Source organism: Blennius ocellaris (assembly GCF_963422515.1).
Source record: "Blennius ocellaris genome assembly, chromosome: 22".
NCBI lineage: Eukaryota > Metazoa > Chordata > Actinopteri > Blenniiformes > Blenniidae > Blennius > Blennius ocellaris.
This window is the reverse complement of record NC_137671.1, coordinates 216550-232440: the sequence shown is the minus strand read 5'-3', so window position 1 is coordinate 232440 and position 15891 is coordinate 216550. Positions and strand designations below refer to the sequence as shown.

At 50.8% G+C, this 15891-nt stretch overlaps 1 protein-coding gene across 1 annotated transcript; it reads left to right on the top strand.

Moving 5' to 3' along the window:
- The first annotated feature begins 440 nt into the window (after window positions 1-440).
- dera (deoxyribose-phosphate aldolase (putative)) lies at window positions 441-14141 on the top strand. The gene is made up of 10 exons (XM_080518646.1): window positions 441-650; window positions 2400-2497; window positions 3011-3158; window positions 4630-4725; window positions 5811-5860; window positions 8552-8636; window positions 10897-11025; window positions 12217-12329; window positions 12591-12740; window positions 13667-14141. The coding sequence occupies exons 1-10, from the start codon at window positions 620-622 to the stop codon at window positions 13721-13723; spliced, it is 957 nt and encodes a 318-aa protein (XP_080374772.1). The 5' UTR covers window positions 441-619; the 3' UTR covers window positions 13724-14141.
- Window positions 14142-15891: the final 1750 nt, after the last annotated feature.

Sequence of the window (15891 nt, the reverse complement as noted above, 5' to 3'; positions counted from 1 at the left end):
TCAGTTGTGGATTAATACTGCAGGATAGTTTATTGATGAGGAGATGTTAACTTCCTAGATTTAACAAGCTGTGGATGAAAGACATGGTTTTCTAATTGTTTACATTGATGTCCTGTGGAAGTTTTTTCCTTTTCTAAGTAAACATGCTGGAGTCATCATGAGCAACTTCATCCTCGACTCACCACAATAATGAAAAAAGGTGCACATTTCAAGAATCTCAACGTTTCTATGAAGATCGTCAACATTAATTCATTTAAGGCTAATATGTTGTAATGAAATCATTCAGATCACGTGCACAGCAGCAACGGCAGAACAAAATCATTCACATTCTTAAACGATCTAAAGAAAAGTCGGTTAGAGCCACGCCCCCTCAGTGACGTGGCAGGACGCCATGTTATCTGAGCGCGTGCAGAGCCGCAGAGTGACAGTCGAGCTGTGAAGCGGTGTCTGTCGGGAGCTTCTCAGGTGTGCTGGTGACGTAGCAACACGTCCGACGAGCACGAGGGACTGACGGCGACCAGGAGCACTGCCGGAAGTCGGTCACCAGTTCACACGGACACGACTGGATCCAAAACACCGCGAGCCACTTCCCCGGACGTACGTGCTCTGTCAGGCCGACATGTCGGAGAGGAACCCGGGGACGGAGCTGGGTGAGTGTCCGATAGGTTCTGGTTCTGGTTCTGCTGGGTTCAACGGCACAGCAGAACTCAGGTTGTCCGGGTCATAGATGTATATATCTAGAGTTTCTATCTACCGTCCTGGGCATAGATGTATTTATATAGTGTTTTAATTTACAGTCCTCAGGGGATATATCTCGTGTTTAAATCTAGAGTCCTGCGCATATGTGTATATATATATATATATATCTAGTGTTTCTATCTATGGTCCTGCGGATAGTAGATCTATATTATCTAGTCGACATACATCTATGATCTGTGGATAAGAACTGCTCGCCAGTTTAACGTCTCAGCTGGATCGTCAATGATTCACAGCAGAGGCCAGTGACTTGTGGAGCACGGACACGTTACTGAGTACCTGGGAGTAACGAGTACCGGTCACATGAGCAGTGACTTGTGGAGCACGGACACGTTACTGAGTACCTGGGAGTAAGAGTACCGGTCACATGAGCAGTGACTTGTGCAGCACGGACACGTTACTGAGTACCTGGGAGTAACGAGTACCGGTCACATGAGCAGTGACTTGTGGAGCACGGACACGTTACTGAGTACCTGGGAGTAACGAGTACCGGTCACATGAGCAGTGACTTGTGCAGCACGGACACGTTACTGAGTACCTGGGAGTAACGAGTACTGGTCCCATGAGCAGTGTAGGACTTCATGCTGACCGTTAAGGAGCTCGTGACTGAGGCTCAGCTGACCGCGACTCTTTCACTAGAAGGTCGATAAACATGAACGGAAACACTTTGTCCTGCTTCTTTTCTCTCCTTCTTCTGACCTCAAGTCGTCTGGAGACACAAAACATGCAAACATTTATTACTTTACTGTGAGTCTGTTTATTACTGCCTCGTATGAAAAGGTATGTTTATCAAACTTTACCAGGGTCCAGGGAAACACTTTGGCATTTCGCGATCCCTGAGTAGAAGGTGAGGAAAAGAAGTAGGACCAAGTATTTGAGCTCCATGTGGACAATGTGGGGGTCTGAGTGACGTCATGGTCTCTAATAAACTAGTTCTATCTTTAAGCCCTGTGGGTCTCTAATAAACTAGCTCTATGTTTACAACCTCACCATCAGGAGGAATTCTCCATCAAGCAGCAGCAGCACCATGTTTCAGCTCTCAGCAGCTCCACCCGCTGGGACTGTTTCAGGGAGTGTAGGGTGGAGGAGGACGCAGCTTCACGGAGGTGTGACTCTCCTGCTGACAGCCTGGGGGCGCTGCTGCTCACTGTTGTGATGTCAGAGCTCCTGGAGAGCTGCAGGTTTAAAACGTCTGGCTGAACAACGGCTTTGACGACATCCCCCACGATGCTTTGCAGCGTTTTGAGTGTAAACTACGTCCAAACAGCAACATGTTGTCATGAACAGCAGGACACAGTGCTGCTCCACTAGCCTGCTGGCTGGCTGCAAACTGTGGAATGGACTTCCTGACTCGTTCCTCCAGGTCTCCTTGAGGAATCCAGTCCGCAGTTTGCAGCAGCAGAGCAGGGAAACACGAGTGTTTCAGCAGCAGTGAGCAGACGAAGCTTCATGGAGCAGAAATCTCAGATCCCTGATTTACTTTGGTATGGAAACCCGATACCGGATCGGATCGGCCCCGTCCCTCGATGGGATTGTGGACAAATCTGTGGTTGTGATTACTGTGACATGTTTTTATAAGCTACACACACCCTAACTCTTCTTGTTCCTCTTGTTTGACATCAATGAATGTGTGTCATACCCAGACCTGGAGTGGATCTCCAGAGTGAGGGTGAACTCACAATCCGTCCAGAAGAGAGCTCAGCAGATCCAGGCTCAGAAGATCCCCAGGAAGCAGTTCCAGGTGAGTCACAGCGTCAGGATCCAGGCCATCCTGCACTACAAACACTTCACACTTACATTTCTGCTCTTGTATATTTGTATATATTTTACGCTCTATATATTTTATTACTATATATTTTATTACTGGCTCACCGGGACCTGAGTCCAAATTTCGTATCATTTCTTTGATATGACAATAAAGAATCCTTGAATCCTTGAATCCTTGAATTCAAAGCTCTACAAAGTGTGAGACAATTCTGGTTGTACATGAACATCTGGGTCTCATGTGACGTGACTCACTGCGAGTCCTCTTGTTTTCTAAACACAGAAATAAAGGCTGTTCCGATTGTAGTTTTTTCATGGCCCATTAAGTGCCTCTACGTCCCACGTTGCAGTACTGTGTACACTGCAGTACTGTGTACACTGCAGTACCGGGGGCCGGGTGGCTCTACGGTACCAGAGGACACAGACTGAGAATCGGCCACTGACATTGTCAGGATTGTGTCCGTTGTGTTTCCATGTGCTCGTCCTGCAGACCGCATGGCTGCTGAAGGCCGTCACCTGCATCGACCTGACCACGCTGTCTGGAGACGACACGCCGTCCAACGTCCACCGGCTCTGCATGAAGGCCGTCCGGCCCGTCAGGCACGACCTGCTCAAGAAGATTCACATGCAGGACAAAGGTCTGTGTCTCCTGAGGGACAATCCTGGTCTCAGGACACGTCCTGGCAGCAGACTGGCGCTAAACCCAACAGTCCCTCCTTTCCTATCCACCTTTCCTTCACCCCTGGAGGAAGTGACGGAGCGAAGGCAAGGCGTTAGGAGGCAAGGCCTTAGGAGGCAAGGCCTTAGGAGGCAAGGCGTTAGGAGGCAAAGTGTTAGGAGGCAAGGCGTTAGGAGGCAAGGCGTTAGGAGGCAAGGCGTTAGGAGGCAAGGTGTTAGGAGGCAAGGCGTTAGGAGGCAGGGTGTTAGGAGGCTTCCTAAAGGAGTGTTGGACTGCACTTCCACTCGGTGATGTCATAAGGAGACGACAGGTCAATGGAAACTAGAAGAAAGACGTTTCCACCGCTGGTTTAAACTCCACATCACCAGTTTGAATGTAAATCACAGGAAACGAGGCTCCAGGAGAACCCAGGCCTCACACTGGCGTACTGACTCTCAACACCCCCATCCTCCAGACCGGGTCACACCCTCCATCCTGGACCTCCTGGACCTCCTGATCCAGCTACTTTCAAACAGGGACTGTTTGTGGCAGGAGTGACTCTGCTGTGTTTCCAGACAGCCGTCAGGGTCAGGAGCAGGAAGCAGGATGCAGGAAACAGGATGCAGGATGCAGGAAGCAGGAAGCAGGAAGCAGGAAGCAGGATGCAGGATGCAGGAAGCGGGATGCAGGAAGCAGGATGCGGGAAGCGGGAAGCGGGATGCGGGATGCGGGATGCGGGAAGCGGGATGCGGGAAGCGGGATGCGGGATGCGGGAAGCGGGATGCAGGATGCAGGATGCAGGAAGCGGGATGCAGGATGCAGGAAGCGGGATGCAGGATGCAGGAAGCGGGATGCAGGATGCAGGATGCAGGAAGCAGGATGCAGGATGCAGGATGCAGGATGCAGGAAGCAGGATGCAGGATGCAGGATGCAGGAAGCAGGACTCGGGTTTTGTTCTCAGCATTTATTCACCATGATCTCTACATATGCGTCTCTATGTACCTCAGCGAGGCCTGCTCTGATTGGCTGCTTCTCTCACAGTTCCTCTGACACACACACACACACACACACACACACACACACACACAGACACACACACACACACACACACACACACACACACACACACACACACACACACACACACACACTGTGATAACACTGCACAAACCAGCAAATGTCCACCAAACCAGCGACTGACCAGCAGAGTTGTAGGAATAGTGGAGGAGGACAGTAGTCAGATTACATTTCACTACATGAGTAAACATGTCTGCACCCTTCACCCCTGATGAAAGGTGTGTGTGTGTGTGTGTGTGTGTGTGTGTGTGTGTGTGTGTGTGTGTGTGTGTGTGTGTGTGTGTGTGTGTGTGTGTGTGTGTGTGTGTGTGTGTGTGTGTGTGTGTGTGTGTGTGTGTGTGTGTGTGTGTGTGTGTGTGTGTGTGTGTTCTCAGGAGTCACGACAGCAGCAGTGTGTGTGTACCCGTCTCGGGTATCTGATGCTGTTAAATCTCTGAAAGCAGCTAACTGCCGCCTCCCTGTGGCCTCAGGTAGGACGGCTGCTGTCTCTGTCTCACTGCGTCTGTCTCACTGCGTCTGTCTCACTGTGTGTCTGTCTCACTGTGTCTCTGTCTCACTGTGTCTGTCTCACTGTGTCTCTGTGTTACTGTGTCTCTGTCTCACTATGTCTGTCTCACTGTGTCTCTGTGTTACTGTGTCTCTGTCTCACTATGTCTGTCTCACTGTGTGTCTGTCTCACTGTGTGTCTGTCTCACTGTGTCTCTGTGTTACTGTGTCTCTGTCTCACTATGTCTGTCTCACTGTGTCTCTGTGTTACTGTGTCTCTGTCTCACTATGTCTGTCTCACTGTGTGTCTGTCTCACTGTGTGTCTGTCTCACTGTGTCTCTGTGTTACTGTGTCTCTGTCTCACTATGTCTGTCTCACTGTGTCTCTGTGTTACTGTGTCTCTGTCTCACTATGTCTGTCTCACTGTGTGTCTGTCTCACTGTGTCTCTGTGTTACTGTGTGTCTGTCTCACTGTCTCTGTCTCATTGTGTGTCTGTCTCACTGTGTCTCTGTGTTACTGTGTCTCTGTCTCACTATGTCTGTCTCACTGTGTCTCTGTGTTACTGTGTCTCTGTCTCACTATGTCTGTCTCACTGTGTGTCTGTCTCACTGTGTCTCTGTGTTACTGTGTGTCTGTCTCACTGTCTCTGTCTCACTGTGTGTCTGTCTCACTGTGTCTCTGTCTCACTGTCTCAGTGTCTCTGTCTCACTGTTGTCTGTCTCACTGTGACTCTGTCTCACTGTGTGTCTGTCTCACTGTGTGTCTGTCTCACTGTGTCTCTGTCTCACTGTCTCAGCGTCTCTGTCTCACTGTGTGTCTGTCTCACTGTCTCAGCGTCTCTGTCTCACTGTTGTCTGTCTCACTGTCTCAGCGTCTCTGTCTCACTGTGTGTCTGTCTTACTGTGTCTCTGTCTCAGTGTGTCTGTGTCTCACTGTGTGTCTGTCTCACTGTCTCAGCGTCTCTGTCTCACTGTTGTCTGTCTCACTGTGTCTCTGTCTCACTGTCTCAGCGTCTCTGTCTCAGTGTGTCTGTGTCTCACTGTGTTGTCCTCAATCTGTCTCTACAGTTGCCACTGGTTTCCCAGCAGGACAGACGCCGCTGGAGACGCGCCTACAGGTGAGAAGCGATTGGAAGACGTCCATGTTGGACATCTCTGCAGAGGGTTGATGAAACAATGAAGGTCAAGGACAGTGTCAGGATGTGTCCTCGGTCTGATTGGCTCAGGAGACACACCAGGTCACTTTGAGACGAGACGGCGACCAATCAGGATGTGATCATGGTCCCACCAATCAGCTGGCTGGTTCTCATGTCTGTCTCCGCCCAGTCCTGCATGTCTCATATCGTAAAGCATCCGCTGAGTGAAACAAGACGAGGATCTGATGGTCGTACGTCTGAGGACAAATGTGACATAGATTCTGTTTGAACACCTCAAATCTAAAGCTTGACAGACTTTCCAGCTTCCATCCAGCTGTTGAGACAGTGTCCATCCAGCTGTTGAGACAGCTTCCATCCAGCTGTTGAGACAGTGTCCATCCAGCTGTTGAGACAGTGTCCATCCAGCTGTTGAGACAGTGTCCATCCAGCTGTTGAGACAGCGTCCATCCAGCTGTTGAGACAGCTTCCATCCAGCTGTTGAGACAGTGTCCATCCAGCTGTTGAGACAGCTTCCATCCAGCTGTTGAGACAGTGTCCATCCAGCTGTTGAGACGGACCAGGTTTGGCTGCTCCACATGAAAAGTGTAGATCTGGGAGGCGTGTTGAGCCTCCGTGACATCACAGCGTCATGTGCTCTAGTTTTAGACCTGGTCCCGTTAAACCCAAACAATGTCCGTCTTTCCTGTTGCCTTGATGTTGAGTTGCCTTGATGTTGAGTTGCCTTGATGTTGAGTTGCCTTGATGTTGAGTTGCCTTGATGTTGAGTTGCCGTGATGTTGAGTTGCCTTGATGTTGAGTTGCCTTGATGTTGAGTTGCCGTGATGTTGAGTTGCCGTGATGTTGAGTTGCCTTGATGTTGAGTTGCCGTGATGTTGAGTTGCCTTGATGTTGAGTTGCCGTGATGTTGAGTTGCCTTGATGTTGAGTTGCTGTGATGTTGAGTTGCTGTGATGTTGAGTTGCCTTGATGTTGAGTTGCCGTGATGTTGAGTTGCCTTGATGTTGAGTTGCCTTGATGTTGAGTTGCCGTGATGTTGCGTTGCCTTGATGTTGAGTTGCCTTGATGTTGAGTTGCCGTGATGTTGAGTTGCCTTGATGTTGAGTTGCCGTGATGTTGAGTTGCCTTGATGTTCAGTTGCCTTGATGTTGAGTTGCCGTGATGTTGAGTTGCCTTGATGTTGAGTTGCCTTGATGTTGAGTTGCCGTGATGTTGAGTTGCCTTGATGTTGAGTTGCCGTGATGTTGAGTTGCCTTGATGTTGAGTTGCCGTGATGTTGAGTTGCCTTGATGTTGAGTTGCTGTGATGTTGAGTTGCTGTGATGTTGAGTTGCCTTGATGTTGAGTTGCCGTGATGTTGAGTTGCCTTGATGTTGAGTTGCCTTGATGTTGAGTTGCCGTGATGTTGCGTTGCCTTGATGTTGAGTTGCCTTGATGTTGAGTTGCCGTGATGTTGAGTTGCCTTGATGTTGAGTTGCCGTGATGTTGAGTTGCCTTGATGTTCAGTTGCCTTGATGTTGAGTTGCCGTGATGTTGAGTTGCCTTGATGTTGAGTTGCCTTGATGTTGAGTTGCCGTGATGTTGAGTTGCCTTGATGTTGAGTTGCCGTGATGTTGAGTTGCCTTGATGTTGAGTTGCCGTGATGTTGAGTTGCCTTGATGTTGAGTTGCTGTGATGTTGAGTTGCTGTGATGTTGAGTTGCCTTGATGTTGAGTTGCCGTGATGTTGAGTTGCCTTGATGTTGAGTTGCCTTGATGTTGAGTTGCCGTGATGTTGCGTTGCCTTGATGTTGAGTTGCCTTGATGTTGAGTTGCCGTGATGTTGAGTTGCCGTGATGTTGAGTTGCCTTGATGTTGAGTTGCCGTGATGTTGAGTTGCCTTGATGTTCAGTTGCCTTGATGTTGAGTTGCCGTGATGTTGAGTTGCCTTGATGTTGAGTTGCCTTGATGTTGAGTTGCCGTGATGTTGAGTTGCCTTGATGTTGCGTTGCCTTGATGTTGAGTTGCCGTGATGTTGCGTTGCCTTGATGTTGCGTTGCCTTGATGTTGAGTTGCCTTGATGTTGAGTTGCCGTGATGAGTTGCCTTGATGTTGAGTTGCCGTGATGTTGAGTTGCCTTGATGTTCAGTTGCCTTGATGTTGAGTTGCCGTGATGTTGAGTTGCCTTGATGTTGAGTTGCCTTGATGTTGAGTTGCCGTGATGTTGAGTTGCCTTGATGTTGAGTTGCCGTGATGTTGAGTTGCCTTGATGTTGAGTTGCCGTGATGTTGAGTTGCCTTGATGTTGAGTTGCTGTGATGTTGAGTTGCTGTGATGTTGAGTTGCCTTGATGTTGAGTTGCCGTGATGTTGAGTTGCCTTGATGTTGAGTTGCCTTGATGTTGAGTTGCCGTGATGTTGCGTTGCCTTGATGTTGAGTTGCCTTGATGTTGAGTTGCCGTGATGTTGAGTTGCCTTGATGTTGAGTTGCCGTGATGTTGAGTTGCCTTGATGTTCAGTTGCCTTGATGTTGAGTTGCCGTGATGTTGAGTTGCCTTGATGTTGAGTTGCCTTGATGTTGAGTTGCCGTGATGTTGAGTTGCCTTGATGTTGAGTTGCCTTGATGTTGAGTTGCCGTGATGTTGAGTTGCCTTGATGTAGAGTTGTCACTGTCATGTCAGGAAGTTGCCTTGGCTGTGAGAGACGGAGCCACGGAGATCGACATCGTGATCAGCAGGACTTTGGCGCTGGCAGGACAGTGGGAAGGTGAGGACCTTGACCCTGACCCGGACCCTGACCCTGGTCCTGATGTTGACCCGGACCCTGACCCTGGTCCTGATGTTGACCCTGACCCTGACCCTGGTCCTGGTCCTGATGTTGACCCGGACCCTGACCCTGGTCCTGATGTTGACCTTGACCTTGACCCTGACCCTGACCCCTGGACCTGATGTTGACCCTGACCCCTGGACCTGATGTTGACCTTGACCCTGACCCCAACCTAACCCTAACCAGGACAGTGGGAAGGTGAGTGACTCAGCAGGAGACCCTGACCCTGGACGTGGACCTGGAGACCTGGACCTGCTGCAGGTCCAAACAGGCTCATTCAGGAGCAGCGGGTTGAATGAGACCATTGAAAACACTTCAGAACATGATTGTTCATTTAAACATGAAGGTTGTGTTGACAGATGTGGACCTCGTCTGGTCAGGGTCAGTATCTGGTCAGGGTCAGTATCTGGTCAGGGTCAGTATCTGGTCAGGGTCAGTATCTGGTCAGGGTCAGTATCTGGTCAGGCTCAGTATCTGGTCTGGGTCAGTATCTGGTCTGGTTCCTCTCAGGTGTTCCTCAGCTGATAGTTTCTCTCTGGAGCTTTTGGTAAATGATGGTTGATGTAGTTTGACTTCTGCTTCCCCTTGGTGAAGCCTTGTGTCTCCGTCAGTCTGACGGTAGGGTCCTGTAGACCAGGTGAGTGGAGGACAGCTGCAGACCAGAGGTAGGGTCCTGTAGACCAGGTGAGTGGAGGACAGCTGCAGACCAGAGGTAGGGTCATGTAGACCAGGTGAGTGGAGGACAGCTGCAGACCAGAGGTAGGGTCATGTAGACCAGGTGAGTGGAGGACAGCTGCAGACCAGAGGTAGGGTCCTGTAGACCAGGTGAGTGGAGGACAGCTGCAGACCAGAGGTAGGGTCCTGTAGACCAGGTGAGTGGAGGACAGCTGCAGACCAGAGGTAGGGTCCTGTAGACCAGGTGAGTGGAGGACAGCTGCAGACCAGAGGTAGGGTCATGTAGACCAGGTGAGTGGAGGACAGCTGCAGACCAGAGGTAGGGTCATGTAGACCAGGTGAGTGGAGGACAGCTGCAGACCAGAGGTAGGGTCCTGTAGACCAGGTGAGTGGAGGACAGCTGCAGACCAGAGGTAGGGTCCTGTAGACCAGGTGAGTGGAGGACAGCTGCAGACCAGATGTAGGGTCCTGTAGACCAGGTGAGTGGAGGACAGCTGCAGACCAGAGGTAGGGTCCTGTAGACCAGGTGAGTGGAGGACAGCTGCAGACCAGAGGTAGGGTCCTGTAGACCAGGTGAGTGGAGGACAGCTGCAGACCAGAGGTAGGGTCCTGTAGACCAGGTGAGTGGAGGACAGCTGCAGACCAGAGGTAGGGTCCTGTAGACCAGGTGAGTGGAGGACAGCTGCAGACCAGAGGTAGGGTCCTGTAGACCAGGTGAGTGGAGGACAGCTGCAGACCAGAGGTAGGGTCATGTAGACCAGGTGAGTGGAGGACAGCTGCAGACCAGAGGTAGGGTCATGTAGACCAGGTGAGTGGAGGACAGCTGCAGACCAGAGGTAGGGTCCTGTAGACCAGGTGAGTGGAGGACAGCTGCACACCAGAGGTAGGGTCATGTAGACCAGGTGAGTGGAGGACAGCTGCAGACCAGAGGTAGGGTCCTGTAGACCAGGTGAGTGGAGGACAGCTGCAGACCAGAGGTAGGGTCCTGTAGACCAGGTGAGTGGAGGACAGCTGCAGACCAGAGGTAGGGTCCTGTAGACCAGGTGAGTGGAGGACAGCTGCAGACCAGAGGTAGGGTCCTGTAGACCAGGTGAGTGGAGGACAGCTGCAGACCAGAGGTAGGGTCCTGTAGACCAGGTGAGTGGAGGACAGCTGCAGACCAGAGGTAGGGTCCTGTAGACCAGGTGAGTGGAGGACAGCTGCAGACCAGAGGTAGGGTCCTGTAGACCAGGTGAGTGGAGGACAGCTGCAGACCAGAGGTAGGGTCCTGTAGACCAGGTGAGTGGAGGACAGCTGCACACCAGAGGTAGGGTCCTGTAGACCAGGTGAGTGGAGGACAGCTGCACACCAGAGGTAGGGTCCTGTAGACCAGGTGAGTGGAGGACAGCTGCACACCAGAGGTAGGGTCCTGTAGACCAGGTGAGTGGAGGACAGCTGCACACCAGAGGTAGGGTCATGTAGACCAGGTGAGTGGAGGACAGCTGCAGACCAGATGTTTCATCACGTCTCCTGTTGCTTGTTCCAGCCATGTACCAGGAGATCCGTCAGTTCCGAGACGCCTGTGGAGACGCTCACATGAAGACCATCCTGGCCGTGGGGGAGCTGGGAACCCTGACCAACGTCTACAAGGCCAGCCTGGTGGCCATGATGGCCGGTCAGTGGAGCAAGGCAGCAAGGCAGCGTCACACCGCTGGTCCTCACTGGTCCAGCTGCAACCTCACCACCCTGAACAGCTGTATGGCTGTGATTAACAGCTGTACAGCTGATGAGATGAGACAACTGATGAGATAACTGATGAGATGCTTCAAAAAGTAAAAGGCTGCTGCAGTTCCAGTCACTGTCCACTTCATGGCGCCATTGCTCATCTTTTCTTTGGGCATGATGAGGTTTTGTGGTCCCTGACACACACACACACACACACACACACTGTCGGCCCGATAGAGATCATTATTAAAATGCATTGGTTTTGTCGTCACACTCGCCCCTTAATCTCCTCGTGTTCCTATGAATTGCATATGAGATTCCTGAAATTAAATGATAATTTCACTTATTAATCTGTGATGCAGGCTGTTCCACCGTGCCGTCCCCCCCCCCCCCCCCCCCCCGCCCTGCCCGCGCAAATGAAAAGAGCTTCATTACCACCACCCGCATTTAATAACCCTTATCCATTATCTGGTAATTAAGACTCCCCACAACGAATCTTAAGGATTATGCCAATTTGAAAAAGAGGAGCGAGCGAGAGAGAGAGAGAGGGAAAAGACATGGGACATGTCTTTAATGAAGTGTAAAGTGTTGGTAATGAGCAGTCGTTACACAGCCGCGACTCGGAGGTGGCGTTCCTCCGCGGCAGCTTCTAATCTATTAAACGTCTTTTCATTCTCTATTTTTATCAGCAACGCTGAGAACGTGGGATTGGTTCTGAAGGATTATATTGATGACCAAGCAGCTGCCCTCTGAGCCCTCATCTTCATCACCTTCCTCATCTTCATCACCTTCATCACCTTCATCACCTTCCTCACCTTCATCATCTTCCTCACCTTCATCACCTTCCTCACCTTCATCACCTTCCTCACCTTCATCACCTTCCTCACCTTCCTCACCTTCATCACCTTCCTCACCTTCATCACCTTCATCACCTTCCTCACCTTCCTCACCTTCATCACCTTCCTCACCTTCATCATCTTCCTCACCTTCATCATCTTCCTCACCTTCATCACCTTCCTCACCTTCATCACCTTCCTCACCTTCATCACCTTCCTCATCTTCATCACCTTCCTCACCTTCATCACCTTCATCACCTTCCTCACCTTCATCACCTTCCTCATCTTCCTCACTCCTCCCCCAGGGTCAGACTTCATCAAGACGTCCACTGGAAAGGAGTCGGTCAACGCCACGTACCCGGTTGCCGTGGTGATGTCCAGAGCCATCCGGGACTACTTCCTGCACACGGGCCACAAGGTACCGCCGGCGGACCGACTGACCACGGGATGACAACAGTTTATGTTCTGGACAAACCTTCCTTCTTCTCATCGCTCACTTTTCTGAGACTCACCTTGAACTTCCTCTGTTGCTCTTTGCAAGTCACAATAACGAACCACGTATTCAAAGGTTTGGTTCAAATTCAGACACGTTGAGGAAAGTCTCATGCAAATGACTGGATTTCACAATAAAATGAGTGTGCAGAGATAATGTAGTTCAGTTGATGTGTGTGTGTTGCAGGTGGGCTTTAAGCCAGCAGGGGGCATCAGGACGGCCCAGGAGTCTCTGCTGTGGCTCCTGCTGGTCCAACAGGAACTGGGCCAGGACTGGGTCTGTCCTCACCTGTTCCGCTTCGGGGCCAGCAGCCTGCTGGCCGACCTCGAGAGACAGGTGAGGACGTGTCTCCTGTTGTCCAACACGTCTTCTCACCAGAGGACGTGTCTCCTGTTGTCCAACACGTCTTCTCACCGGAGGACGTCCTCCAGCTGGACACTGTGAGGACGTTGCTCATGTTGTCCAACACGTCTTCTCACCAGAGGACATGTCTCATGTTGTCCAACACGTATTCTCACCAGAGGACGTGTCTCCTGTTGTCCAACACGTCTTCTCACCAGAGGACATGTCTCCTGTTGTCCAACACGTCTTCTCACCAGAGGACATGTCTCATGTTGTCCAACACGCCTTCTCACCAGAGGACATGTCATGTTGGCCAACACGTCTTCTCACCAGAGGACATGTCTCCTGTTGTCCAACACGTCTTCTCACCAGAGGACATGTCTCATGTTGTCTAACACGTCTTCTCACCAGAGGACATGTCTCATGTTGTCCAACACGTCTTCTCACCAGAGGACATGTCTCATGTTGTCCAACACGTCTTCTCACCAGAGGACATGTCTCATGTTGTCCAACACGTCTTCTCACCAGAGGACATGTCTCATGTTGTCCAACACGTCTTCTCACCAGAGGACATGTCTCATGTTGTCCAACACGTCTTCTCACCAGAGGACATGTCTCATGTTGTCCAACACGTCTTCTCACCAGAGGACATGTCTCATGTTGTCCAACACATCTTCTCACCAGAGGACGTTTTGCTGTGAAGAAGGCTTTTCTTGTTTGAAGAATTGATTTGAAGACGACTGAAGGAGACGGGATCTGTGAAAGTAGCACATGATCAATAAATGAAAGTGAACTGGTGGTTCCTCACTGTACTGATGAAGAATCATCATCATCATCATCATCGGGGGCTTTTTCCTCCTCCTCCTCCGACTTTCTCAGCACTTTTGAGACGTTTGTGTTTTTCCCTGTTTGCTGCCCAGATCTACCACCAGGTGACGGGACAGTATGCAGCCTATCAGGACCTTCCTCTGGCCTGAGACGGAGACAGTCTGCAGCCTATCAGGACCTTCCTCTGGCCTGAGACGGAGACAGTCTGCAGCCTATCAGGACCGTCCTCTGGCCTGAGACGGAGACAGTCTGCAGCCTATCAGGACCGTCCTCTGGCCTGAGACGGAGACAGTCTGCAGCCTATCGGGACCGTCCTCTGGCCTGAGACGGAGACAGTCTGCAGCCTATCAGGACCGTCCTCTGGCCTGAGACGGAGACAGTCTGCAGCCTATCAGGACCTTCCTCTGGCCTGAGACGGAGACAGTCTGCAGCCTATCGGGACCGTCCTCTGGCCTGAGACGGAGACAGTCTGCAGCCTATCAGGACCGTCCTCTGGCCTGAGACGGAGACAGGCAGCAGCTCCTTTCGCCTCCAGCTGGAAGAATAAAGTCGGTAGTAAAGAAGCAGCTCGTCTCGCCTCCTTGTTCTTCAGCGTCGGTATGACGTGTCGTTCTCTCTTGGTCTTAAATGAAAGAATGGAGTTTCCCTCATGCTGATTTAACCGCCGCCAAGCGTCCACGCCGCCCAGCACGCCGCGCTGAACGTGTGATCCACGCTCTCTGCTGTTGATTTCATTAGTGGGAAGCTCGGCCAGCGGAGGAACGCCGAGGATTAATCGGGGTTAAGTGAGTTTAAAAGATCCCATTGAACAGCTCACACATTGCAGGCTTCATTTGAAGGCAGAAAAGTTTCCTTTTCTTCTTTAATTAAAATATCACAAGCCCTGACCTTGACTGCAGCGCAGAATAAATGAGGCGCTTAATTGTGGAGAGAAGCAGCTTGTTGGGGAAAACATGAAAGGTTGTCTTCAGGACAGCGGCGCTGCAAATGAGGCCAGATTGATGAGAACCGGGTTGAGAATCTCCTTCTATACTTCAACACCTTTCATGATGCAACGTTCCACTTCAGTCTTCAGTTGAGAGCATTTGACTTCAGAAAGATTTAATATGGTCAAACTGGCTGGAAACTGCTTTTCTTTATGAACAAGTTTTTATGTCTTTTATGAAAAAGGGTACAAAAATTTAGATTTTCACTTTGATTCAATATTCTGATGTAATGAAGTGACGCTAAAAATTTGTTATTGGATCGTATCTGATGACAGGAAGTTGATGGGATGAAAGAAAAACAGTTTGAAGACGTTCACTGACAAGTTTGGTCCTTAAATGGAATTACAATGAGCAAACTGTGCACCTGAAACAGTTAATTTAATGGTTTTCATTAACAAAGATTTTAAAGACTCCTCCCACCCAGCTCACCTGGTCCATAAAGACCCCTCCCACCCTGCTCACCTGGTCCCTAAAGACTCCTCCCACCCAGCTCACCTGGTCCATAAAGACTCCTCCCACCCAGCTCACCTGGTCCATAAAGACCCCTCCCACCCTGCTCACCTGGTCCATAAAGACTCCTCCCACCCAGCTCACCTGGTCCATAAAGACTCCTCCCACCCAGCTCACCTGGTCCATAAAGACCCCTCCCACCCTGCTCACCTGGTCCATAAAGACCCCTCCCACCCAGCTCACCTGGTCCAGGTGCAGCGGTCCAGGAGGTGAACTGGGAGAATCTCCATGTTTGTTCAACATGACGACACCCTGAAGCTACGGTACACGCTAACTGCTAATCGGGCTAGCGCTAGATGCTAACAGGACCAGTATTAACGTTGAACCTCATGTGATTTACAGAGGATGTTCAGAAGCTGCACGTCACGCCACATGGTCTTCAGTGAGAACTTGAGAAGTCGTCCATCCTGCCTGGTCCGGCCGGCGTCCAGCTGCTGGAGCTTCGTCCTGCTGTGGCTGAAGAACAGGTGTGGAACTGAAAGAAGCTCACTGAAGGTTGAAGCAGGTGAAGTTCAAAGAGAATCATTGTCCTCAGACTGCAGGATGTTAATGATGGAAGTAGAGCAGGTCTTTGCTTCCCTCTGTGGCAGGAAGCGGTAGTGATGGCTGCTGTCTGGGGACTTCACTAGTGTCAGGCTGTTCCTTCTGATGCTCAGCTCATTTCCCAGGGTGCACTCTGCCTTTGAGCGTTGACCTTGGTTGGAGGCTCCCTGGTGGAGGGAGAAGAGATGGAATACATGTTTGAAAGATCAAAACCGCCAAAGCTCACCTGTCTCCACAAACACCAGCACCCAGTCGTCATACGAGTTGATCAGCACTGA

Excerpts from the sequence above, each read along its gene's own strand:
- dera (XM_080518646.1), top strand. The coding sequence starts at position 620 with ATGTCGGAGAGGAACCCGGGGACGGAGCTGG. Across the intron at positions 3,159-4,629 it reads GATTCACATGCAGGACAAAG|GAGTCACGACAGCAGCAGTG; the intron begins GTCTGTGTCTCC and ends GTGTGTTCTCAG. Across the intron at positions 8,637-10,896 it reads GCTGGCAGGACAGTGGGAAG|CCATGTACCAGGAGATCCGT; the intron begins GTGAGGACCTTG and ends TGCTTGTTCCAG.